The 27,049-nt window shown below is 51.6% G+C and overlaps 1 protein-coding gene across 7 annotated transcripts in view; it reads left to right on the plus strand.

The window, feature by feature from the left end:
- Nucleotides 1-27,049, plus strand: part of baiap3 (BAI1 associated protein 3) — a 412,688-nt gene that overhangs the window by 231,294 nt on the left and 154,345 nt on the right. For all 7 annotated transcript variants that reach the window (XM_070901469.1, XM_070901471.1, XM_070901475.1 and 4 more), the window contains one exon: nucleotides 12,561-12,728. In XM_070901469.1, the coding sequence (XP_070757570.1) occupies nucleotides 12,561-12,728 (168 nt within the window). The remainder of the gene's footprint in view (nucleotides 1-12,560; nucleotides 12,729-27,049) is intronic.

The raw sequence follows: 27,049 nt of genomic DNA on the forward strand, positions 1-27,049 counted from the left end.
CCCCCATCAGTGGAAACATCCTCTCTGCATCCACCTTGTCAAGTCCCTTCATAAGCTTATATGTTCGATAAGATCACCTCTCATAATTCCAATGAGTAGAGGTCCAACCTACTCAACCTTCCCTCATAAGTCAACCCCCCTCATCCCCGGAATCAACCGAGTAAACCTTCTCTGAACTGCCTCCAAAGCAAGTATATCCTTTCGTAAATATGGAAACCAAAACTGCACGCAGTATTCCTTAACTTCCAGGGAATACAACCCTAGTTTGTGTAATCTCTCCTCGTAATTTAACCCCTTAGTCCTGGTATCATTCTAGTAAACCCAAGCTTCACTCCACCCTAGGCCAATATATGCTTCCTAAGGTGTGGTGGCCAGAACTGAACACAGTGCTCCAGGTCAATGTTCCCGCTAAGCTGTGCTTTTACATTGCAGGTACTGCACCCACGCAGAAATTGTGCATGGGGGGAGGCAGTGTGGTTTATGGGGAACATTGCTCCAGGTGTGGTCAAACCAGAGCTTTGTATAGCTGCAGCATGGCCTCTAACCTCTTGCATTCTAGCCCTCTAGATATAAAGGCCAGCATTCCATTAGCCTTTTTGATAGTTTTCAGTACCTGTACATGACATTGTAATGATCTATGTACATGGAACCCTAAAATTGATTGGACCTCCAGTGCTTCTAGCTTCTCACCATTTAGAAAGTACTCTGATCTATTCTTTTTAGGTCCAAAGTGGTGATCTCACATTTGCCTATATTGAAATCCAATTGCCACAGTTTTCCCCATTCACTTAATCTATTAATATCTCTACGTTTACACTTCCATCTATACTGTTTACAATGCCGCCTATCTTTGTGTCATTGGAAAAGTTGGATATGTGTCTCTCTATCTCAGCATCTCGGTCATTAATAAATACAGTTTAAAAGGGAGTTATAAATGGAGATAACTAAACCTTTCAGTCTGCCCTCGATCCTGGGCTTTTTACAGTTAAAATCTGTTTAGACATATCCTGGGAGTGAGTAGTTTACACGGAATTCCTCCGGCAGAAGCTGGGGGAACAGCCTGACACCAGAAACCAAGCAACCATTGCCACAACAGCCCGTAACAAACATGAGTGACCTTTGTAGTTTCAGCATTTCAAAACCAGAACAATGACGATAGAGAATAAAGCCTAGCCCAGGATTTGCATTAATTTGTTTGGGGATAGAGTCGTCGTCGTCATCATCATCATCATCATCATCATCATCACAGGCAGTCCCTCGGGATCGAGGAAGACTTGCTTCCACTCTAAAAGTGAGTTCCCAGGTGACTGAACAGTCCAATACAGTAATTACAGTCTGTCACAGGTGGGACAGACAGTGGTTGAGGGAAGGGGAGGGTGGGACTGGTTTGCCGCACGCTCCTTCCGCTGCCTGCACTTGATTTCTGCATGCTCTCAGCGACGAGACTCGAGGTGCTCAGCGCCCTCCCGGATGCACTTCCTCCACTTAGGGCAAACTGGTCTTTGGCCAGGGGCTCCCAGGTGTCGGTGGGGATGTTGCATTTTATCTAGGAGGCTTTGAGGGTGTCCTTGTAACGTTTTCTCTGCCCACCTGAGGCTCGCTTGCCGTGTAGTAGTTCTGACTACAACGCTTGCTTTCGTACGGGGGAAAAGGGAAGCCTCATACTCAAAATCGATTGTCAAGTGAGGCACCAGGAGACGGTCTGTGTACCCGTGCAGTGTATTCCAGGGGAGAGTCTGTGTACCCGTGCAGTGTATTCCAGGAGAGGGTCTGTGTACCCGTGCAGTGTATTCCAGGGGAGGGTCTGTGTACCCGTGCAGTGTATTCCAGGGGAGAGTCTGTGTACCTGAGCAGTGTATTCCAGGGGAGAGTCTGTGTACCCGTGCAGTGTATTCCAGGGGAGAGTCTGTGTACCTGAGCAGTGTATTCCAGGAGAGGGTCTGTATACCCGTGCAGTGTATTCCAGGGGAGAGTCTGTGTACCTGAGCAGTGTATTCCAGGAGAGGGTCTGTGTACCCGTGCAGTGTATTCCAGGGGAGAGTCTGTGTACCCGTGCAGTGTATTCCAGGAGAGGGTCTGTGTATCCGTGCAGTGTATTCCAGGGGAGAGTCTGTGTACCCGTGCAGTGTATTCCAGGAGAGGGTCTGTGTACCCGTGCAGTGTATTCCAGGGGAGAGTCTGTGTACCCGTGCAGTGTATTCCAGGGGAGAGTCTGTGCACCTGTGCAGTGTATTCCAGGGGAAAGTCTGTGTACCTGTGCAGTGTATTCCAGGGGAGCGTCTGTGTACCCGTGCAGTGTATTCCAGGGGAAAGTCTGTGTACCTGTGCAGTGTATTCCAGGGGAGAGTGTGTACCTGTGCAGTGTATTCCAGGGGAAAGTCTGTGTACCTGTGCAGTGTATTCCAGGGGAGAGTCTGTGTACCCGTGCAGTGTATTCCAGGGGAGAGTCTGTGTACCCGTGCAGTGTATTCCAGGAGAGGGTCTGTGTACCCGTGCAGTGTATTCCAGGGGAGAGTCTGTGTACCCATGCAGTGTATTCCAGGAGAGGGTCTGTGTGTTATGTCTCAAATAAAGCAATGTGATTGAGTACTGTAGACTTGAGTAAGTGTGACCTTAGTCTCTTTATTCTGACTCCAGAGTGCCGGCACAGCATGGGAGGTCTGCTTCTATACAGTGCTCCCAAGGAATGCTGAGCTCCCTTGGGACTCCAACAGATGCGCCCTCTGGTGGTGGTAGAATGCTGGTCACAAGGTGTTGCATACATAACATCACTCCCCCCCCCCCCAAAGTCAATAGTACACTTATTTACAGGGTGAGACGATCTGGGGCTTTCTGCTCCCTAGTCGATCGTCTCGGCACAAACACAGGTGCAGGAGAGTTGGTTGGGCCCTCGTTGGGCTGCTGTACAGCTGGACTGCTGGGGATGATGAGTTCAGCTTCGTGGTCAACCGTGATGTCGGTTGCCGCTTGTGTGTGTGTCGGAGGGTTGAAGTTGGTGGTGTCCTCTTCAGGTTGCTCGTGACTGTCTGTGAATCGCAGTTTGGTTTGGTCCAAATGCTTTCTGCAAATTAGTCCATTTGCAAGTTTGACCTCAAACCAGCAGGCCATTTGGGACCATGTCCATAGTTGAGGACAAATACAGGATCATTGACTTCAATATCACGTGACAAATTTGTGCGATCATGGTACATGCTTTGTTGATGCCGCCTGCCCTGGACATGATCCTGGAGATCAGGGTGGACTAGAGAGAGCCTTGTTTTGAGAGCCCTTTTCATGAGCAGCTCGGCTGGGGGAACCCCGGTGAGTGAGGGGGGTCTGGTACGGTAGCTGAGCAGGACTCGGGACAGGCGGGTCTGCAGGGAGCCTTCCAACACGCGTTTCAAGCTTTGCTTGATGGTTTGGACTGCCCCTTCTGCCTGGCCTCGGATGCGGGCTTGAATGGGGCAGATGTGACGTGCTTGGTCCCATTGCGGGTCATCAATTCCTTGAATTCAGCGCCGGTGAAACACGGCCCATTGTCGCTGACGAGGACATCAGGCAGGCCGTGCGTGGCAAGCATGGCTTGTAGGCTTTCGATGGTGGCCGTGGATGTACTTACAGACATTATTACACACTCAATCCATTTTGAATAAGCATCCACAACAACCAAAAACATTTTGCCTAGAAACGGGTCAGCGAAGTCAACGTGGATCCTGGACCACGGTTTGGAGGGCCATGACCACAAACTTAGCGGTGCCTCCCTGGGTGCATTGCTCAGTTGAGAGCAAGTGTTGCATTGGCGCACGCAAGACTCCAAATCTGAGTCGATGCCGGGCAGTTTTCATCATTACTATGCCTGGGTGGGTACTGTGTCGGTCATGTATGAACGTTTCCCTGCCTTTCTGTATGGACATTTCGTCTTTGCGCCGCTGGAATGGCTTGATCTCCATGCATCTCCGCTGGGACGCTGGACCAGCTCCCATGGAGGTCACCGTTTTTTACAAGGGACGGTAAAGGATCCTGGCTGGTCCAGGTCCTGATCTGGTGGGCCGTAACGGATGACTTTTCGTTTTCAAACGCATTCATCACCAAGAGCAAGTCTGCAGGCTGTGCCATTTCCACCCCGATGGTAGCCGACTGAGAGCATCAGTGCAGTTCTCTGTGCCTGGCCTGTGGCGAGTTACATAGTTATATACGGACAGCGTAAGCGCCCATCTTTGGATGTGAGCAGAGGCATTGGTATTGCAAAGTCCTTACTCTGCAGCATGAAACCACATGAGGCACATTCTGGGGACAAGGTCACTGTGACCTGCTCCCTTTATTTACAGGACTCCAAAGACGATGGCCCTGTGTGGGACCTCCCTTTTTATACCTGTGTGATCAGGTAAGGAGTGTCTCCCACAAGTTCACACCTTGTGGTCAAGGTGTGCATCTAGGTTGATTGTATACAGTGATACAGTGGTGTTACATTGTGGTTACATACCTGACATCACCTTCCCCCCCCCCTCCCGCAAAGTCTTATTGGGATCATAGGTTTAGTCTTTCAGGTGGTCTACGCTCCCTCGTGGAGCGCCGCAGTTGGGGCTCTGGTTGTTGGACACTGCCGTGAGTGTCTGTCACCTGTGGTGATTCCGGCCTGTCCGGGCTGACCGCAGGGACTGTGCATTCTTCTGATTGCTCTTGGTGCTCGTTCACTGGCGGTGTTGTGAGCTCCATCTCATGGTCTTCTTCAGGTTCTTCCGTGTCCATGCTGAACCTTTTTTTTACTTGGTCCAGATGCTTACGGCATATCTGACCATTGTTAAGTTTTACCACGATGAGCCTATTCCCCTCTTTGTCAATTACAGTGCCCTCAAGCCATTTGGGCCCCATGGCGTGATTGAGGATGAATACAGGATCATTTACTTCTCGAATTACGGTCATGGTACTCGTTTTGTGCCTTACGCTTGCCCTCAACTATGTCGGTCAGGACTGGGTGAATGAGGGACAACCGAGTTTTGAGTGTCCGTTTCATTAGTAGCTCAGTGGGCGGGCCCCCCGTGAGCGAGTGCGGGCGGGACCTATAGGCCAGCAGGAGATGCGATAGGTGGCATTGTAGGGAGGGTCCTTGAATCCTGAGCATTCCTTGCTTAATGATTTGGACTGCACGTTCCGCCTGGCCATTGGAGGCCGGCTTGAACAGCGCAGTCCTGACATGATTGATGCCATTGCCCGACATAAACTCTCGGAATTCGTAGCTTGTGAAACATGGGCCATTATCACTAACCAGGATGTCCGGCAAGCCATGGGTTGCAAAGATCACACGTAGGCTTTCCACGATGGTGAATTCAGAATGATGCACTCGATCCATTTCGAGTACGCATCTACCACAACAAGGACCATCTTACCCATGAACAGGCCCGTGTAGTCAACATGAATACATGACTATGGCCTGGTGGGCCAGGGCCACGGGCTGAGTGGGCCTCCCTGGGGGCATTACCCAGCTGGGCACATGTCATGCACCTGTGAACACAGTGTTCCAGGTCTGAATCAATTCCAGGCCACCAAATGTGTGACCGGGCAATGGCCTTCATCATCACAATGCCTGGGTGCTCGCTGTGGAGTTCCCTGATGAATGCCTCCCTGCCCTTCTGGGGCATAACTACCCGGCTGCCCCATAGTAGGCAGTCGGCTTGGATGGAGAGCTCATCCATCCGTCTGTGGAATGGCCTGACCTTCTCAGGGCATGCTCCGTGTGCAGGCGCCCAATCCCCAGTCAGGACACATTTCTTAATCAGGAATAGGAGGGGATCTCTGTTTGTCCAGATTTTGATCTGGCGGGCTGTGATGGGGGAGCCTGCACTGTCAAAGGCATCGACAGCAATGACCATCTCAGCGCTTTGCTCAGCTGCCCCTTCAGTGGTGGCCAGTGGGAGCCTGCTGAGCGCGTCAGCGCAATTTTCAGTGCCGGGCCGGTGCCGGATGGAGTAGTCATAAGCAGCCAGCGTGAGAGCCCATCGCTGTATGCGAGCTGATGCATTGGCATTGATGGCCTTGATGTCTGACAACAGGGATATTAATGGCTTGTGGTCCGTCTCTAATTCAAACTTCCTACCAAAGAGGTACTGATGCATTTTTTTTACACCATAGACACATGGAAGCGCTTCCTTCTCGACCATTCCATATCCCCGGTCTGCTTGAGAGAGCGACCTGGAGGGATAAGCCACAGGTTGTAGTTGACCCTCAGCATTGCCCTGCTGCAACACGCACCCAACCCCATAGGACGATGCATCACAAGTCAGAACCAATTTTTTACAGAGTCAACAATTTGTTTGAACAAAGTAGGTTTTGCGCCCGATCAAAAGCCCGTTCCTGACAGTCCCCCCAAAACCAATCGCAACCCTTACACAGGAGCATGTGTAGCGGCTCCAACAATGTGCTCAAGTTCGGCAGAAAGTTCCCAAATAGTTCAACAGTCCCAGGAATGAACGCAACTCCGATGTGTTGCAGGGCCTGGGTGCTCGTCGAATCGCCTCTGTTTTGGATTCGGTGGGCCAAATCCCATCTGCAGCAACCCTCCTGCCCAGAAACTCAACCTCAGGAGCTAAGAACACACATTTAGACTTCTTGAGTCACAGGCCTACCCGGTCCAGTCGGCGTAGCACCTCCTCCAGGCTGTGGAGGTGTTCCTCGGTATCTCAACCCGTGATGAGGATGTCGTCCTGGAATACGATCGTTCCAGGAATGGATTTAAGCAGGCTTTCCATGTTATGTTGAAAAATCGCGGCCGCTGATCGAATGCCAAATGAGCACCTGTTATACACAAACAGTCCCTTGTGCGTGGTGATGGTGGTCAGTAGTTTGGATTCCTCGGCCAGTTCCTGGGTCATATAGGCTGAAGTGAGGTCCAACTTGGTGAACAGCTTGCCGCCTGCCAGAGTGGTGAAGAGGTCCTCCGCTCTCGGGAGTGGGTATTGATCTTGTAGGGACACCCGATTGATGGTGGCCTTGTAGTCGCCACAGATCCTGACAGAACCATCCACTTTTAGGACGGGAACGATGGGGCTCACCCAGTCACTGAATTCAACAGGCGAGATGATGCCCTCTCTCAGCAAATGGTCCAATTCGCTCTCGATCTTTTCCCGCATCACATACAGCACCGCTCTGGCTTTGTGGTGCACTGGCCTGGTGTCTGGGATGATGTGTATCACTACTTTAGTGCCTTTGAAAGACCCGATGCCCGGTTGGAATAGTGAATCGAATTGTTGAAGGACTTGTGAGCACAAACTTCGCTCCACAGATGACATTGCGTGAACATCCCCACATTTCCAGTTCATCTCGGCTAACCAGCTCCTCCCCAACAGTGCGGGACCATTGCCCGGGACAATCCAGAGCGGCAGCCGATTCACTGACCCATTGTGTGTGACAGCCAACATTGCACTGCCTAGCACCGGAATAATTTTAGTGTAAAGTCCGTAATTGTGTCTCAATACGTGCTAATTTGGGTCTACTGGCTTTAAGTGGCCATAGCTTCTCAAATTGCTGAACGCCCATGAGTGACTGGCTGGCCCCAGTGTCCGGCTCCATGCGTACAGGGATACCGTTTAATAAAACCCTCATCATCATTGGTGTATGAACTGTGAATATCCGCCGCATGGACCCGCTGAACCTCGGCGCCCATCGATTTGCCCCAAAAGTCATCCTGCCTCAAAGAATCCTCTTCAGGTTCATCCACCTCATAAAGTAGTCTGGTTGCAGGCTTCCTGCACATTCGAGCTAAGTGGCCACTGAGATTGCAATTCCTGCAGACAAACTGTTGAAATCTGCAAGATCTAGCTGAGTGTTTCCCCCACACCTCCAGCATGAGTTAAAGTTTCCATTGTTGGGAACAAAGCGACTATGGCCAGGCATTCCGCGCTGACTGTCCCTTTGACTGCTCTTAAGTACCCTATTGGTGGGTGTCAATGGCCCCATCCCGGGCCGCATTGTCCACTGTGATGGCGTGAATGTCCTTTCAGCCTACCATTGTGTCTGTTGAAGTCCTACTCTGGGGTCTATTGCTGCCTGGGGAGTGTCGGACTGCCCCTGCCTGCCTGCGGGGCTCTGAGTAGCATTGATGATATTGACTCCCTGATCCATCGCTGCGTTAGAGGCAGAATTTCATCTCTTCCTCCCCCGCCATGAAAGTTTGAGCTAACAACGCCACCGCTTCCAAGGTCAAGTCCTTGGTCTCAATTAATTTGCGGAAAATTCCCGCATGACCGATGCCCTCGATAAAGAAATCTCTTAGCATCTCCCCCCTGCAGGCGTCTGTGAACTTGGAGGTTGGCCAAACGTCGGAGGTCCGCTACGAAGTCCGGTATGCTCTGTCCTTCACCACGTCGGTGGGTGTAGAATCTGTGTCGGGCCATATGTATGCTACTCGCCGGTTTGAGGTGCTCCCCGATCAATTTGCCAAGTTCTTCAAAGGTTTTGTCCGCCGGCTTTTCGGGTGCTAGTAAGTCCTTCATGAGCGCGTAAGTCTTTGGCCCGCAGCTGGTCAGGAGATGAGCCCGTCGCTTGTCGCCCGCTGCATCCCCCGGCCAGTCTTTCGTAACGAAGCTTTGCTGAAGCCTCTCGACAAAATCGTCCCAGTCTTCCCCAACACAGTACCGTTCCTGTGTGCTACCGGTGGCCATTCTCATGGGCCGTGAATTCCCGTTTCTCGTCGCCAATGTAAAGTCCTTACTCTACAGTATGAAACCACATGAGGCACATTCTGGGGACAAGGTCACCGAAGACAATGGCCCTGCGTGGGACCTCCCTTTTTATACCTGTGTGATCAGGTAAGGAGTGTCTCCCACAAGTTCACCCCTTGTGGTCAAAGTGTGCATCTAGGTTGATTGTATACAGTGATAGTGGTGTTACATTGTGGTCACATACATGACAGGTATTATTAATCCCTTTGCTCTCTGAGAATAGCGATATGAGCAGCTTATGGTCAGTTTCTAACTCGAACTTAAGCCCAAACAGATACTGGTGCATTTTTTTCACCCTGTAAACGCACACCAGAGCTTCTTTTTCAATCATGCTGTAGGCCTTTTCGGCCTTTCACAAACTCCTGGATGCATAAGCGACCGGTTGTAATGTTCCCAATTCGTTTGCTTGTTGTAACACACACTCGACCCCGTACTAAGGCGCATCGCAAGCTAGCACTAAACGTTTACATGGGTCACGCAGAACAAGCAATGTGTTTGACCATAACAAATTTCTGGCTTTCTCAAAAGCAATCTCTTGTGATTTCCCCCATACCCAGTCATCTCCCTTGTGTAGCAACACATGTAGAGTTCTAGCAAGGTGCTTAACCTGGGTAGGAAATTGAGGAGTCCCAGGAATGACTGCAGCTCTGTCACGTTCTGTGATCTTGGCGCGTTCTTGATGGCCTACATCATGGTGTCGGTGGGTCTGATGCCATCTGCCGTGATTCTTCTCCCTAAGACTCGCCCTCTGGCGCCAGGAAAACACACTTCGAGCGTTTAACCCTGAGTCCCACCTGATCTAGCCGACTTAGAACCTCTTCCAGGTTCTACAAGTGTTCGATGGTGTCCTGACCTGTGAACAATATGTCGTCCTGGAAAACCACAGTGTGTGGATCCGACTTTAACAGGCTCTCCATGTTCCTTTGAAAAATAGCCGCGGCCGATCGAATCCCAAACAGGCATCTATTGTAGATGAACAGACCATTGTGCGTGTTGATACAGGTGAGGCCTGTCGAAGATTGCGCCAGCTCCTGCGTCATGTAGGCCGAGGTCAGGTCCAACCTGGTGAATGTCTTTCCTCCTGCCAGCGTCGCAAATAGGTCGTCTACCTTGGGTAGCAGGTACTAGTCCTGCAGTGAAAAACAGTTAATCGTTACTTTATAGTTCCTGCAAATTCTGACCGTGCCATCGCCCTTGAGAACCGGAACAATAGGACTGGCCCACTCGTTGAACTCCACCAGCGCGATGATGCCTTCTCGCTGCAGCTTGTCCAGCTCGATCTCCACTTTCTCTCGCATCATGTATGGCTCCGCCCGTGCCTTGTGGTGGATGGGTCGTGTACCGAGAACCAGGTGGATCTGCACCTTCGCCCCAGAGAAACTTCTGATGCCTGGCTCAAACAACGACGGGAACTTGCTCAAAACCTGGGCACATGAGGCGTCATCGACAGACGAGAGCGCTCGGATGTCGTCCCAGTTCTAGCGGATTTTTCCCAGCCAGCTTCTGCCGAACAGTGTGGGGCCATCTCCTGGTACAATCCACAGTGGGAGTTCGTGCACCGCTCCATCATAGGAGACTTTTATTGCTGCACTGCCAATTACAGGGATCAGCTCTTTAGTGTAAGTTCTCAGCTTGGTATGAATAGGGCTCAGCTTTGTCCTTTGTGCCTTGTTGCACCACAGCCTGTCGAAGGCCTTTTTGCTCATGATAGACTGACTCGCTCCCGTGTTCAATTCCATGGCTACTGGAATTTCGTTCAGTTCAACTTTTAGCATGATCGGTGGACATTTCGTGGTGAAGATGTGTACCCTGTACACTTCTGCCTCCTCGGTTCGACTCTCTAGTTCAGTTTGATCCGCCATGGATCGGTCTTCCTCTGCAACGTGCTGGTTTGCAGGGTTTGCAGCTCGTCTGCACATTCGCTGGAGGTGTCCCATTGTTCCACAGCCTTTGCACGCATACTGTGTGAAGTGGCATTGATGGGCTCGATGATCACCTCCGCAGCACCAACAAGGTGTTAATTGCCTCGCATTAATGTTTGATGGCGGACTCTGGGTCATCTGAGGTCGTGCAGCTGCAGGCATGTACGTTCTGCCATATGCATTCCTGCCTGAAAACAACGTTACTCTGTGTACAGCATTTGCCAATGCAGCTTTATGCTGCAAAATTAGTTTGGTGTTATCGCCTGGTGATATAAATGCCTGGGCTATCGTTATGGTTTTGCTCAGGTTCGGTGTTTCAACAGTCAATAGTTTGCGAAGGATAACCTCATGGCCAATGCCAAGCACAAAAAGTCTCTGAGCATTTGCTCCAGGAATCCATCAAATTCACAATGTTCTGCAAGGTGCCTTAGTTCAGCGACGTAGCTCACCACTTCCTGGCCTTCAGACCGCTGACACGTGTAGAACCGATACCTTGCCATCAGAACGCTCTCCTTCGGATTTAGGTGCTCCCGGACCAGCGTACACAGTTCTTCATATGATTTGGTTGGTTGTTTTCATCAGAGCAAGAAGATTTTTCATGAGGCCATAGGTTGTTGTCCTGCAGACGGTGAGGAGGATCGCCCTTTGTTTGGCAGTGTTCTCATTGGCCACGAAGTATTGGTCGAGTCGCTCCACGAAGGCTTCCCAATCATCCCCTTCTGAGAATTTCTCCAGGATACCAACAGTTCTCTGCATTTTCGCGTGATGGTTTGTTATCTATTATGCATCACCAGTTATGTCTCAAATAAAGCAATGTGACTGAGTACTGTAGACTTGAGTAAGTGTGACCTTAGTTTCTTTCTTCTGACTCCAGAGTGCTGGCACAACATGGGAGACCTGCTTATATACAGTGCTCCCAAGGGATGCTGGGATCTCTTGGGACTCCAACAGATGCACCCTCTGGTGGCGGTAAAATGCTGGTTACAAGGTGTTGCATACATAACAGTGTACCTGTGCAGTGTATTCCAGGGGAGAGTCTGTGTACCTGTACAGTGTATTCCAGGGGAGAGTGTGTGTACCTGTACAGTGTATTCCAGGGGAGGGTCTGTGTACCTGTGTAGTGTATTCCAGGAGAGTGTGTGTACCAGTACAGTGTATTCCAGGGGAGAGTGTGTGTACCTGTACAGTGTATTCCAGGGGAGAGTCTGTGTACCTGTGTAGTGTATTCCAGGAGAGTGTGTGTACCAGTACAGTGTATTCCAGGAGAATGTCTGTGTACCTGTACAGTGTATTCCAGGGGAGGGTCTGTGTACCTGTACAGTGTATTCCAGGAGAATGTCTGTGTACCAGTACAGTGTATTCCAGGAGAGTCTGTGTACCAGTACAGTGTATTCCAGGAGTGTGTGTACCAGTACAGTGTATTCCAGGAGAGTGTGTGTACCAGTACACTGTATTCCAGGAGAGGGTCTGTGTACCAGTACAGTGTATTCCAGGAGAATGTGCGTACCTGTACAGTGGGGGAAGTTAATGCAAATATAATTGACGTCTTTTTAATGAAAAGAGGAACAGCACTTTGAAATGTCCAAAAATACTAACCATCTGTGTGTCTGGTTGCAAAGATAGCATTTATCGAGGTGTGTCGAGGGGTGGATCAGTGTCCTTCGAGTTAGAGCACATGCAACTCTGTTCTTACCCAGGTGTCCTGTCAGTATTGGAGTGAACTCTGGAAGCAGATAAAGTTGGGATCCAGTACTGGCCGACTCTTACTGTGGTCTGGTCACCTGGGCTTCATTGTTTTCATTTTAAATGAATATTTATTTATACTGATACACAATTTAGAATCGGCGGCTGGGCCACAGCTGGTGAGTTTGATAAATACTTGGCCGAGAGCCAAGGGCACTCTACTGGCTCATATTTCTTAACTATTTTTGTTTTCTGTTAGTCCTCCTTCAGGTTTGCATAATTTCCTGCAGCTCACTGATTCTCTCCGTGTGCTGGAGTTGAGGCACTGTGTAATGCAGCAGCTCCCGAGCCGCCAGTCGCTCCGCAGGAAGACGGCCGGACCCTCCAGCCCCGCAGAGGAAGCCCGTGTGATCGCCAGCGAGCCCAGGTAAGGGGGCCCCTAACCCAACCAACAGCTCAAAGGGGGGAGTCAGCAGTCTGTGTCCCAGTCCCGGGGGGGGGGGGGGGGGGGAGTCAGCAGTCTGTGTCCCAGTCACGGGGGGGGGGGAGGGGGGAGGGGTCAGCAGTATCCCAGTCCCGGGGGGGGGGAGGGGAAGGGGTCAGCAGTATCCCAGTCCCGGGGGGGGGGGGGGGGGGGGGGAGAGGGGTCAGCAGTCTGTATCCCAGTCCCGGGGAGGGGGGAGGGGGGAGGGGTCAGCAGTATCCCAGTTCCAGGGGAGGGGTCAGCAGTCTGTATCCCAGTCCCGGGGGGGGGGGGGGGGAGAGAGAGGGGTCAGCAGTCTGTATCCCAGTCCCGGGGAGGGGGGAGGGGTCAGCAGTATCCCAGTTCCAGGGGAGGGGTCAGCAGTCTGTATCCCAGTCCCGGGGGGGGGGTCAGCAGTATCCCAGTCCCGGGTGGGGGGAGGGGTCAGCAGTATCCCAGTCCCGGGGGGGGGAGGGGTCAGCAGTATCCCAGTCCCGGGGGGGGGGAGGGGTCAGCAGTCTGTGTCCCAGTCCCGGGGGGGGGGGGAGGGGTCAGCAGTCTGTGTCCCAGTCCCGGGGAGGGGGGAGGGGTCAGCAGTATCCCAGTCCCGGGGTGGGGGGGGGAGGGGTCAGCAGTATCCCAGTCCCGGGGGGGGGGGGGGAGGGGTCAGCAGTCTGTGTCCCAGTCCCGGGGAGGGGGGAGGGGTCAGCAGTATCCCAGTCCCGGGGGGGGGGGGAGGGGTCAGCAGTCTGTGTCCCAGTCCCGGGGAGGGGGGAGGGGTCAGCAGTATCCCAGTCCCGGGGGGGGGGGGGGGAGGGGTCAGCAGTATCCCAGTCCCGGGGGGGGGGGAGGGGAGGGGTTAGCAGTATCCCAGTCCCGGGGGGGGGGAGGGGTCAGCAGTATCCCAGTCCCGGGGGGGGGGAGGGGTCAGCAGTCTGTGTCCCAATCCCGGGGAGGGGGGAGGGGTCAGCAGTCTGTGTCCCAATCCCGGGGAGGGGGGAGGGGTCAGCAGTATCCCAGTCCCGGGGGGGGGGGGAGGGGTCAGCAGTATCCCAGTCCCGGGGAGGGGGGAGGGGTCAGCAGTATCCCAGTCCCGGGGGGGGGGGAGGGGGTCAGCAGTCTGTGTCCCAATCCCGGGGAGGGGGGAGGGGTCAGCAGTATCCCAGTCCCGGGGGGGGGGGGGGAGGGGTCAGCAGTATCCCAGTCCCGGGGAGGGGGGAGGGGTCAGCAGTATCCCAGTCCCGGGGGGGGGGAGGGGTCAGCAGTATCCCAGTCCCGGGGGGGGGGAGGGGTCAGCAGTATCCCAGTCCCGGGGGGGGGGGGGGAGGGGTCAGCAGTCTGTGTCCCAGTCCCGGGGAGGGGGGGGGGGTCAGCAGTCTGTGTCCCAGTCCCGGGGAGGGGGGGGGGGTCAGCAGTATCCCAGTCCCGGGGGGGGGGGGGGTCAGCAGTATCCCAGTCCCGGGGGGGGGGGGAGGGGTCAGCAGTATCCCAGTCCCGGGGGGGGGGGGGGAGCAGTCTGTATCCCAGTCCCGGGGGGAGGGGTGTCAGCAGTCTGTGTCCCAGTCCCCCATTTATCCACTTGTGATATCCATGTACAATCTGGCTTCCTATCAACCCTGTTCACTTCATTCATTTCAAAACTTTGTGCCATTATTGAGCTTCACCTCGAGTGACAGAAAGTTACAACACAGAATGAGGCCATTCAGCCCATTGTGTCCGTGTCAGTTGAATCCCCCCCTTCCACACTCTGCCCGTAGCCCTGTACGTCACAGCTCTTTAAATGCACATCCAAGTACTTTTTAAATGCGGTAATGGTTTCTGCCTCGACCACCCTTTCAGGCAGAGAGTTCCGGACCCCCACTGGGTGAAAAAATGTTTCCTCGTCTCCCCTCTAATCCTTCTATCAACTACTTTAAATCTAAGACCCCTGGTTGTTGACCCTTCTGCTAAGGGAAATATGTCCTTCCTGTACACTCTATCCAGGCCCTTCATCATTTTATACACTTCAATTAACTCTCTCCTCATCCTCCTCTGTTTCAAGGAAAACAATCCCAGCCTTCCTCATAGTTAACATTTCCCAGTCCTGGCAACACCCTCGTAAATCCCCTCTGCACCCTCTCCAGTGCAATCACATCCTTCCTGTAATGTGGTGACCAGAACTGCACGCAGTACTCTAGCTGTGGCCTAACTAGTGTTGTATACAGTTCTAACATAACTTTACTGCTCTTATATACAATGCCTCGGCTAATAAAGGAAAGCATTCCATCTGCCTTTTGAACTATCTTATCGACCTGTTCTGTTACCTTTAAGGATTTGTGGACGTACACTCCAAGATCCCTCTGGTCCTCCACACCTTTCGATATCCTCCCATTTATTGTGTATTCCCTTGCCTTGTTGCCTCTCCCCAAATGCATTACCTCACATTTTTCCGGATTGAATTCCATTTTCCACTGTTCTACCCACCTGGCCAGTTCATCAATATCTTCCTGCAGCCCAAAGCTTTCCCCTCACTCTTAACCACACCGCCAATTTTTGTATCATCTGCAAATTTCTTTATCATGCCCCCTACAATTAAGTGTAAATCATTAATATATACTACAAAAAGTAAGAGACCGAGTACTGAGCCCTGTGGAACCCCACTGGACACAGCCTTCCAAACTGCCTTCAACCATTGCCCTTTGCTTCCTGCCACTTGGGTCCAATTTGTCACTCTCCCTTGGATCCCATGGGCTTTTACACTTTTGATGGTGGGACCTTGTCAAAAGCTTTGCTAAAATCCATGTAAATTCAAACGCACTGCCCTCATCGACCCTTCTTGTTACCTCCTCAAAAAAATTCAATCAAGTTAGTCAGACACGACCTTCCCGTAACAAATCCATGCTGACTGTCCTTGATTAATCTGTGTCTTTCTAAATGAAGATTTATACTGTCCCTTAGAATTGATTCTAATAATTTGCCCACCACTGAGGTTATACTAACTGGCAAGTAATACTTGGTTTGTCCCTTCCTCCCTTTTTAAACAACGGTACAACGTTAGCAGTTCTCCAATCCTCTGGAACCGTTCCTGTCGCCAGTGAGAATTGGAAAATGATGGTCAGAGCCTCCGCAATTTCCTCCCTTGCTTCTTTTAATAGCCTCAGATATATTTCATCTGGTCCTGGTGATTTATCTACTTTCAAAGATGCTAAACCCCTTAATACTTCCTCTCTTCCTATGTTTATCCCATCCAATCTTTCACTCTCTCTTCCTCCTTAACTTCAACACCGGCATCATTGCCCTCTTTTGTGAAGACAGCCACAAAGTATTCATTTAGTACCTTACCCACACCCTCCGCCTCTACACATAGATCACTATTTTGGTTCCTAATAAACCCAACTCTTTCCTGAGTATCCTCTTGTTCTTTATATAGTTATAAAACATCTTTGGGTTTTCTTTGATTCTACTTGCCAGTAGTTTTTCAGGCCCTCTCTTTGCTTTCCTAATTTCCTTCTTAATTTCACCACAACACTTTCTATACTCTTCTGGCTTTCTGTAGTATTGAGCTCTCAATATTTGATACAGGCTTCCATTCTTTGCCTTATCTTACCCAATATGCCCCTTGTCATCCAGGGGGCTCTAAATTTTACAGTTCTACCCTTTTTCTTTGCGGGAACAGTTTACCCTGAACTCCATGTACCTCCCTCTTGAATGCGTCCCGCTGCTCTGGCACTGATTTACCTTCAAGTAACTGTTTCCAGTCCACTTTAGTTAAATCACTTCTCAGCCTAGTAATGTTGGCCTTCCCCCAATTTAGAACCCTTACTCCTGTTTTTTCTTTGTCCTTATCCATAATGATGCTAAAACTAACCGAATTAGGATCACTACCTTTATAAATGTTCTCCCACTGTTACTCCTTCCACCTGCCCAGCTTCATTCCCTAAAACCAAATCCAGAACTGCCACCCCTTTTGTTGGGCTTGCTACGTATTGGCTAAAAAAAGATGTGGAGCCAAAGGCCCCAGTGTCCTGACCCCAGGTATACTGGTAGCTGCAACTCATTACAGCCACTGTACATGCTGGTGGCCGTGGGAGGAAGCAGAATCATCCCAGTACTTCCAACGGAGTCTTTCCTAATCCCAGCCTCTCCAGATAACTCCCACTCCATTCTCCAAACAAATAGTTATCCAGCTCCTTTTTGAAGGCATTGATTGACACAACATTAACATCTTTTGGTGGGAGCCTGTTCTCCGTTGGGGGGCGGGGGTGGGGAAATTCTCACTTGAGGTTTCTAAACTTTAACACTGGCGGATTTACATTATTTTGACTCTGTCTGTGAATGCCCTTGGGATGTTTTTCTATGTCAGAGACCTTATATAAATGCAGTTGTTGTTGTGGTATCAAGGAGCCCCAGTAAAACTGGTCAATGGGAATCAGGAGAAACTCTCCATGGCTGGAGTCATACCCAGCACAAAGGAAGATGGTTGCGGTGGTTGAAGGTCAATCATCACAGCCCCAGGACATCGCTGCAGGAGTTCCTCGGGCCAGTGTCCTAGGCCCAAACATCTTCAGCTGCTTCATCAATGACCTTCCCTCCATCATAAGGTCAGAAGTGGGGATGTTCGCTGATGATTGCAGTGTTCAGTTCCATTCACAACTCCTCAGATAATGGAGCAGTCCGTACCCACATACAGCAAGACCTGGACAACATTCAGGCTTGGGCTGATAAGTGGCAAATAACATTCAGACCACACAAGTGTCAGGCAATGACCATCTCCAACAAGCGAGAGTCTAACCACCTCCCCTTGATATTCAACAGCATTACCATCACCGAATCCCCCACCATCAACATCCTGGGGGTCACCATTGACCAGAAACTTAACTGGACCAGCCACATAAATACTGTGGCAACAAGAGCGGGTCAGAGGCTGGGTATTCTGCGACGAGTGTCTCACCTCCTGACTCCCCAAAGCCTTTCCACCATCTACAAGGCACAAGTCAGGAGTGTGATGGAACACTCTCCACTTGCCTGGATGGTGCAGCTCCAACAACACAAGAAGCTCGACATCATCCAGGACAAAGCAGCCGCTTGATCGGCTCCCCATCCACCACCTTCAACACTCACTCCCTCCCTCCCTCCACCACCGGCGCCCCCTGGCTGCAGTGTGCACCATCTACAAGATGATTAAGAAGTTTGCAGATGATACAAAAATCAGGCGTGTGGTTGACAATGAAGAAGAAAGCTGTAGACTGCAGGAAGATATCCATCAACTGGTCAGGTGGGCAGAACAGTGGCAAATGGAATTCAATCCGGAGAAGTGTGAGGTAATGCATTTGGGGAGAGCTAATCAGGCAAAGGAATAGACAATGGGGCCAAAATTCAGCTCCCCAATAAAGCACGTTCCCACCTGTTTACAGCGGACACGCGGCAGAATTGAGGGGCCGCGAATTTCTGGAGGAATGGCCGTCACAAGCTAAATTCAGGTCGGGGTTTTATCTGGCGGTCCCCACTTTCGCGCTGCTGATCGGCCGTGTGTGCATCATCAGTGCGCGCACCGCCGGGACCCCCACCTCCCACAAAATTTAGCAAGCAAAATCTTATTGCAGCTGAGTGGTGCCCCCAACAGCTTTTGCTGTTGGTGCACTTTGTATGCGTTCTCTCTGCCCTGCTGTACAGCGGCCATTAAAGGCGAGGGCCCAATGCCGCGGCCGCCATTTTTTCCATGTCGGCCAGACTATTATGCCCTCTGATTTGGCCAGGCCGCTGGACCAGCTGAAACCCTCCCTGGTGGTCCAGTGTCCGATCGCGACTGATGGCCGATTCTTCCCTCGTTAACGGAGGCGAACTATGTGGTGACACACTGACGTCACCACCATAGCGGAGAATCTGTCCCACCTCCACTTCCGCCCCTCCAATACTTACCGCCCCCTTTATGACCAACTTCCTGACCAATTGAAAAAAACCAAAGAGGTGAATTTCGCGAGAGCCGAAACAGCAATACAAACTCTGATAAAAAGGTAGGAGCATCAGCTTTCCGATGGGACTAAATTTCGGTCCCAATAAATGGTAGGACACTGAGAAGTGTAGAGGGACAGAGTGCATGTCCACAGATCCCTGAAGGTAGCAAGACAGGTCGATAAGGTGGTTAAGAAGGGATACTTGCCTTTATTAGCCGTGGCATAGAACATAAGAGCAGGGAGGTGATGTTTGAGTTGTATAAAGCACTAGTTAGAGTACTGCGTACTCCACATTACAGGAAAGATGTGATTGCACCAGTGTTAAAATCTCGACCTCCGATAAATGACTGAAACACCTTCAACTCAGGCAGAAGTTTATTTAATTTACTTGCTAGCAAGGGAAAGGTCACACTCAGTCAATGGCTAAGTGAACACCTCCGCCATGGTACAATTTCACGAGATATTTATACAGTAAAACCCAAGTTATGGCCTCTCCCTGTCTATTGGCTCTGTCTCGCAGTCAGTGAATACAGATAAAGAGTTAACTACTACATCCTTGTCCTGACATGGTTTCCAGATATTTCCTTTTGTCAGGGTTATTAGTTGGCCAGCCGGCCATTACTCGATGAGAGTGAGGTAATGAGCTATTACCTGTCTTGCATTGTGTCAGGATTGTCCAGTTTTCTCGTCAGTTATCTTTTTGCATCAAATGGATGAGGTCTGTACAAGAGATAATGGCTGGTGGTTTGAGTACTTCGATAAGGGTGGGGTGGCATGGAACTGGTGTCGTATAGACAGTAGGAGAGCACCATAGGGGGTTCCTTGTCTCAGCAGGACTTGTCTCCTAGCTGTCTGGTGGCTATCAGCCATTTCAAGCCAGGTTTAGCTGTTTACGCAAGCTGACTGCTTTATACAGAAATTTCTGGAAGGACCAGGACTCCATTTTGTTATATATTGCAAAGGGCACAAAAATACCATGTGGTTTCAGCTTAGATAAAAATACATTTCCACAGCAGAGAGGGTACAGAGGAGATTTACCAGGATGTTGCCTGGACTGGAGAATTTTAGCTATGAGGAAAGATTAGATAGGTTGGGCTTGTTTATTTTGGAGCAGAGGAGGTTGAGGGGGAGACCTTATTGAGGTGTATAAAATTATGAAGGGTCTGGATAGTGTGGATAGGAAGGGCCTATTTCCCTTAGCAGAGGGGTCAACAACCAGGAGGCATAGATTTAAAGTACTCGAGGGGAGGTTTAGAGGGGATTTGAGGGGAAATATCTCCACCCAGAGGGTGGTGGGGGTCTGGAACTCACTGCCTGAAAGGGTGGTAGAGGCAGAAACCCTCACCACATTTAAAAAGTACCTGGATATTCCCTTGAGGTGCTGTAACTTACAGGGCTACGGACCGAGAGCTGGAAAGATGGGCTGAATGGCCTCCTGCTGAGTGCTAAATTTCTATGATTCAATGCACTGCAGCAACTCGCCAAGGCTTCTTCGACAGCACCTCCCAAACCCGCGACCTCTACCGCCTAGAAGGATAAGGACAGCAGGCGCATGGGAACACCACCACCTCCATGTTCCCCTCCCAGTCACACACCATCCCGACTGGGAAATATATCGGCCGTTCCTTCATCGTCGCTGGGTCACAATCCTGGAACTCCCTCCCTAACAGCACTGTGGGAGCACCTTCACCACACGGACTGCAGCGGTTCAAGAAGGCGGCTCACCACCACCTTCTCAAGGGGCAGTTAGGGATGGGCAATAAATGCCGGCCTGGCCAACGACGCCCACATCACGGAACGAATAAAAAAAATCTGTCTGTACCTGTAACTGAAATAGCTGCCTAGTCATTGACATGATTGACGAATGTCCTTCTGCTGCTGAGTCTGGCCTACCATGACACCTGGCCCAACCTACATGGTTGACCCGTGGGGCTAGAAATTGCGCAGGGCCCTGATTGGGACGAAAACTTTTGCGAGAGCACAAACGTATCGCTGGGCGCTGCGCCTGTGAAGCTGACACCAACTTCTGGTTTAGTGCTCCAGGGAGGAAGTGGAGTGCTCAATCAACAGTTACCATGTCCCTTGGAGGGCATTACAGCATGGCCCAATGTCCCGTGCAGTGCTGCTGGGATCGGGGGCCATTGCTGCGGGCTCTGCATTAAATCCCTTTCCCTCCTCACTGACAGCAGCCGCGATCCGTGATGATCAGCCCCAAGCTCTCGAACAGAGTGCAGGGCTCATCAATTGTGGCTGAAGAAAAGGTAAATAAAATGCACAGATGGCTCCAGAAAAATGTCTCCCCTGCCCCACCGGCGATCCCCTTAAATACCACTCTCCGAGCAGCGGCCTACCTTACAAGGCCTCCTACAGCTGCCGGTGTTGACGTCTGGCGATGCCGCAGGAGCCGGAACCCAAGTTCGCTGCCGGGGTGCTGCACACCAGATGACGTCACAATCTCCGGGGCGCAGAAGATCGTGGCGATAGAGGTTACCATCGTCACTCACCCCCACGGCAAGTGTGCGGGGGTCGGTACTCGCACCGCGCCAGGTCGCAGAGCCCGTAGCCACCCGTTATCGTCCCCCGGAGCGCTAACGAGAGGCGCTAACGAGAGGCGCAACAGAGGCCAATATCTCCCCCTTAAATTCCTCAGGGCAACTAGGGATGGGCAATAAATATGTCAAATGTTATTAATTAAACACAGCCTGAGGTCCCTCATGGGGGAAGATTTGTGTTCACCAGCAAAGTTGCCAGTGTTACCAGCAACTGTAGTTAACGGTAACACTAACCGAGTGAAATTGGTCTGGGAGCTTGGAGATAGGTGGTGCAACACTGTCCTGGAGGTGTTGCTGGAGGGATCGAGGACAACGTCTCTGTGAGAGCAGCTGGGAATTGTGGGCAATGTAGGGGTCTGAGAATTAAAGGGGCCATGCACACTGAAGCAATACAAAATAAGATGCAGTGAATCAATACATTTTTCAGCCCTTTCTGCCTTTTAATAAATATTCAATATTTTAAAAAGTTTAAATATTTAAGTCTAAATATTAAAAGACTATTCAGCTGTTAAAGCTGAATTACCTTCCTAAACTTAACAAATGGGAAATGGTCTGAGCACCAACACAAATGGCTCAGCAAGTCAGGGAAGGGCCACCCAGGGTCTCGCATGCAGCACTCCAGCTTTGTGAAGGTGGGGGTCAACACTACAAGACAGGCCCTCAACCCACAGGGGTCAGGAGGCCCTCCAGAAAGAACAATGTGGGAGTACATCACTAAGGCCATCACTGCCAGCAGTGTTGCCCCCATCACCTGGCTCTAAAGAAGTTTCATGACCCCAGACCACTGGTTAAGGTCAGTAAATGCATCTTCAAAAGCCATCTATCAACTGCACCACTAGCCTCACACACTGCTCAATGCACAACCCACAATAACTCACCTACCAACAATCTGCACCGATAATGAGGCATATCTCCCATTCCTCGCCTCGCCTCGCCTCGCCTCACCTCACCCCCTTAGAGGAGATGGTGCAGGCCATTCATGGCAGGGGCATGGTTGAGCCCATGGCCAGTGGCAGGAGTGAAAGGATACAAGATGCAGATATCCTCATACATTATCCTCCTTGCTTTCCCGCCCTCTCATCAACACAACTCCACCTTGTGCCTTCCTCATTTCATACACCCAAAAAGAGGCAACCTGCCCAGCCAATGGGTCAACAAGAATTGCAGCCTGCCCAGCCAGTGGGTCAACAAGAATTGCAACCTGCCCAGCCAGTGGGTCAACAAGAATTGCAGCCTGCCCAGCCAGTGGGTCAACAAGAATTGCAGCCTGCCCAGCCAGTGGGTCAACAAGAATTGTAGCCTGCCCAGCTAGTGGGTCAACAAGAATTGTAGCCTGCCCAGCCAGTGGGTCAACTAGAATTGTAGCCTGCCCAGCCAGTGGGTCAACAAGAATTGCAGCCTGCCCAGCCAGTGGGTCAACAAGAATTGCAGCCTGCCCAGCCAGTGGGTCAACAAGAATTGCAGCCTGCCCAGCCAGTGGGTCAACAAGAATTGCAGCCTGCCCAGCCAGTGGGTCAACAAGAATTGTAGCCTGCCCAGCCAGTGGGTCAACAAGAATTGCAGCCTGCCCAGCCAGTGGGTCAACAAGAATTGCAACCTGCCCAGCCAGTGGGTCAACAAGAATTGCAACCTGCCCAGCCAGTGGGTCAACAAGAATTGCAGCCTGCCCAGTCAGTGGGTCAACAAGAATTGCAATCTGCCCAGCCAGTGGGTCAACAAGAATTGCAGCCTGCCCAGTCAGTGGGTCAACAAGAATTGCAACCTGCCCAGCCAGTGGGTCAACAAGAATTGCAGCCTGCCCAGTCAGTGGGTCAACAAGAATTGCAGCCTGCCCAGCCGGTGGAACCGCAAGTGGATGATTCCATCCCGGATATCCTGGCCACAAAGGAGCTGTTGGGATGCATCCTGCCATCTCATTCTTCCTCTTCTCTGTCTTCCTCTTCCCTCTGCAAGTGGATGCTGTAAATGTGAAATGACAGCAGAAAACGCTGGAAATACTCAGTTGGTCAGGCAGCACGTTGACCTGAGACGTGATCTCTATTTTTCTCTCCACGGATGTTGCATGGCCTGCTGAGTATTCACAGCAGGGTTCCATCTTTGAAGAGGCCGTCATTTAACATCCGAGTCCTTATAAGTGTCCAGCAGCACTCCCTACACACTTAAAAAAAGCTTTTCACATCTATTGCAGCAATCCACCACTTCAATAAAAACAAAACAGAACAGTCCAAACCCTTCAATTCAAACTTACCTGAGTGATGTGTGTGTCCCTTTAGGGGCTGCAGACATTGCCACTGTCAGCCTGCTTGTGCTCAGGACCCAGCGCTGAGTTAAGTGGGAGGGTCAAAGTTTGTGTTGGTGATGTTAAGTCGGTATTGCATGGCGATTGACGTGACCAGACCGCCATTTTATACCAGGGCGCTTCCAGTTACCAGCAGCGCAAAGGGAGAGAGCAATATGGTGGCCGCTGCAAGACCCGCCAGTGGCTGGTGAAAGAGCGCGGCTGCCATTTTATCGCCATTTCATGGCGCTACAGAGTAGCGGTAAGTACATGGATTTCTAGCCCTCAGAGTTTAATTGTTATTTGGTCAGGAAACTTTGCTGATTGAAATTGCTCGTGACACCCACACCCCAAGAGGAAATATATATTTAAAAAACGGTAAAAGAAATGGTTTTGATCCTTGTAACATGGCATTGTGTTGTAGTCCCAGAGGTTAAAGGTGAGTGTTGTGGTTTCTCAATCCCCAGCACTCTGTACTTGTCTCTCCCCCCACCCACTTCCTTTCTTTGCTCATCTCCCAATGTAATTCTTCCTGTTTTTAAATTCCTTTTTTTTCTAACCGACACTTGACCTAAAACAGACATGTTGGGTGCTAGATGTGAATGGATAGAATTAGACCTGGTCAGTGGGTCATTACAGATCAATGGAATGGCCAGGCCAACACCAGCTCTCGAACACGAGATGAGGAGAACTTTCTTCACTCAGAGGGTTGTAAATGTTTGGAATTCTCTGCCCCAGAGAGCTGTGGAGGCTGAGTCTCTGAATATATTCAAGGCTGACACACATAGATCTTTGGAGTCTAGGGGAATAAAGGGATATGGAGATCGGGCAGGAAAGTGGAGTTGAGGTCGATGATCAGCCGTGATCTTATTGAATAGCGGAGCAGGCTCGAGGGGCCGAATGGCCGACTCCTGCTCCTATTTCTTATGTTCTTATATTCTCGCTCTCTCTCTCGCTCTCTCTCTTGCTCTCTCTCTCGCTCTCTCTCCCTTTATGCTTCTCTCTCACTTTCTCCCTCTCTCTCTCACTCACTCTCCCATTGTGTTTTACTGTTTTTCTCTCTCGCTCTCTCTCTTTCATTGTGTTTGTCTGTTTCTCTCTCTCTCACACACTTTCTCATTCTATCACTCTCCCCGATCTCACTCTGTCTCACACATTCTCTCACACTCTCTTTCTCACTCTCACACTCTTTCTCACCTTCTCTCCCATTGTGTTTCTCTCTCCCTGTCTCTCTCTCATTCTCTCCCACTCTATCTCTCTATCTCTATCATTCACTCACTCTCTCACTATTACTCACTCCCTTTGTGCTTCTCTCTTTTTCTCACTCCCCCTCACTTTCTCTCTCTCTCACACACATTCTCTCTCACTCTTTCTCACTCTCTTTCTCACTCTCTCACTCACTCACTCTCTCTCACAATCTCTCTCTCACTCACTTACTCACACTCACTCACTCACTCACCCATACTCTCTCTCTCACTATCACTCTCACTCATTCCCTAACTCTCCTCACTCACTCACCCTCACTCACTCACCCTCACTCTCTCACTCACTCCTCACTCTCTCTCTCTCTCTCTCTCTCTCTCTCTCTCTCTCTCTCTCTCTCTCTCTCACACTCTCTCTCTCTCTCTCTCTCTCTCACTCTCTCTCTCACATTCACTCACACTCTCTCTCTCACTCACTCACTCTCTCTCCAGTAGCTGCAAACAATGAAATTAATTTTCTTGCGGCAGATTTCTGCTGACGTTATCGTTGACAATTCATTCAGAACTCGTGTCTGATCCTGTGAATCTGGCCATCAGGATGATCTAAGTGATGGTCTCCTAGCAACAGTTCAAGGTCCATGGCGATAGAAAATTTGCCAACCACAACCAGAATCCCACTCGATGCATCAACCTGTATCACCGCCCCATGTCCAGAAATACAGTATTCATATTTAATAAATCTATACTGCAAAATTCATGTCTGTCTCTGCCCAGCGATCCCCAATCACCTTCAGTAAAACCCCAATCTGTGTGTGTAAGGGGTACGGGGGGGGCTGTGTGTGTACGGGGGCTGTGTATGTACAGGGTACGGGGGGGCTGTGTGTGTACGGGGTACGGGGGGCTGTGTGTGTACGGGGTACGGGGGGCTGTGTGTGTACGGGGGACTGTGTATGTACAGGGTACGGGGGGGCTGTGTGTGTACGGGGTACGGGGGGCTGTGTGTGTACGGGGTACGGGGGGCTGTGTGTGTACAGGGTACGAGGGGGCTGTGTGTGTACAGGGTACGGGGGGCTGTGTGTGTACAGGGTACGGGGGGCTATGTGTGTACAGGGTATGGGGGGCTGTGTATGTACAGGGTACGGGGGGGGCTGTGTGTGTACGGGGGTCTGTGTGTGTACGGGGTACGGGGGGCTGTGTGTGTACGGGGTACGGGGGGGCTGTGTGTGTACGGGGTACGGGGGGCTGTGTGTGTACAGGGTACGAGGGGGCTGTGTGTGTACAGGGTACGGGGGGCTGTGTGTGTACAGGGTACGGGGGGCTGTGTGTGTACAGGGTATGGGGGGCTGTGTATGTACAGGGTACGGGGGGGGCTGTGTGTGTACGGGGTATGGGGGGCTGTATATGTACAGGGTACGGGGGGCTGTGTGTGTACGGGGGGCTGTGTGTGTACGGGGTACGGGGGGCTGTGTGTGTACGGGGGCTGTGTATGTACAGGGTACGGAAGGCTGTGTGTGTACGGGGTACGGGGGGCTGTGTATGTACAGGCTACGGAAGGCTGTGTGTGTACGGGGGGCTGTGTGTGTATGGGGTACGGGGGGCTGTGTATGTACGGGGTACGGGGGGCTGTGTGCGTATGGGGTACGGGGGGCTGTGTATGTACTGTGTACGGGGGGCTGTGTATGTACTGGGTACGGGGGGCTGTGTGTGTACGGGGGGCTGTGTGTGTACGGGTACCGGGGGCTGTGTGGGTGCGGGGGGCTGTGTATGTACAGGGTACGGGGGGCTGTGTGTGTACGGGGTACGGGGGGGCTGTGTGTGTACGGGGTACGGGGGGCTGTGTGTGTACTGGGTACGGGGGGCTGTGTGTGTACTGGGTACGGGGGGCTGTGTGTATACGGGGTACGGGGGGCTGTGTGTGTACGGGTACCGGGGGCTGTGTGGGTGCGGGGGGCTGTGTATGTACAGGGTACGGGGGGCTGTGTGTGTACGGGGTACGGGGGGGCTGTGTGTGTACGGGGTACGGGGGGCTGTGTGTGTACTGGGTACGGGGGGCTGTGTGTGTACGGGGTACGGGGGGGCTGTGTGTGTACGGGGTACGGGGGGGCTGTGTGTGTACGGGGTACGGGGTACGGGGGGGCTGTGTGTGTACGGGGTACGGGGTACGGGGGGCTGTGTGTGTACTGGGTACGGGGGGCTGTGTGTATACGGGGTACGGGGGGCTGTGTGTGTACGGGGTACGGGGGGACTGTGTGTGTACGAGGTGCTGTGTGTGTACGGGGTACGGGGGGACTGTGTGTGTACGGGGTACGGGGGGACTGTG

Source organism: Pristiophorus japonicus, chromosome 15, assembly GCF_044704955.1.
Source record: "Pristiophorus japonicus isolate sPriJap1 chromosome 15, sPriJap1.hap1, whole genome shotgun sequence".
Lineage (NCBI taxonomy): Eukaryota > Metazoa > Chordata > Chondrichthyes > Pristiophoridae > Pristiophorus > Pristiophorus japonicus.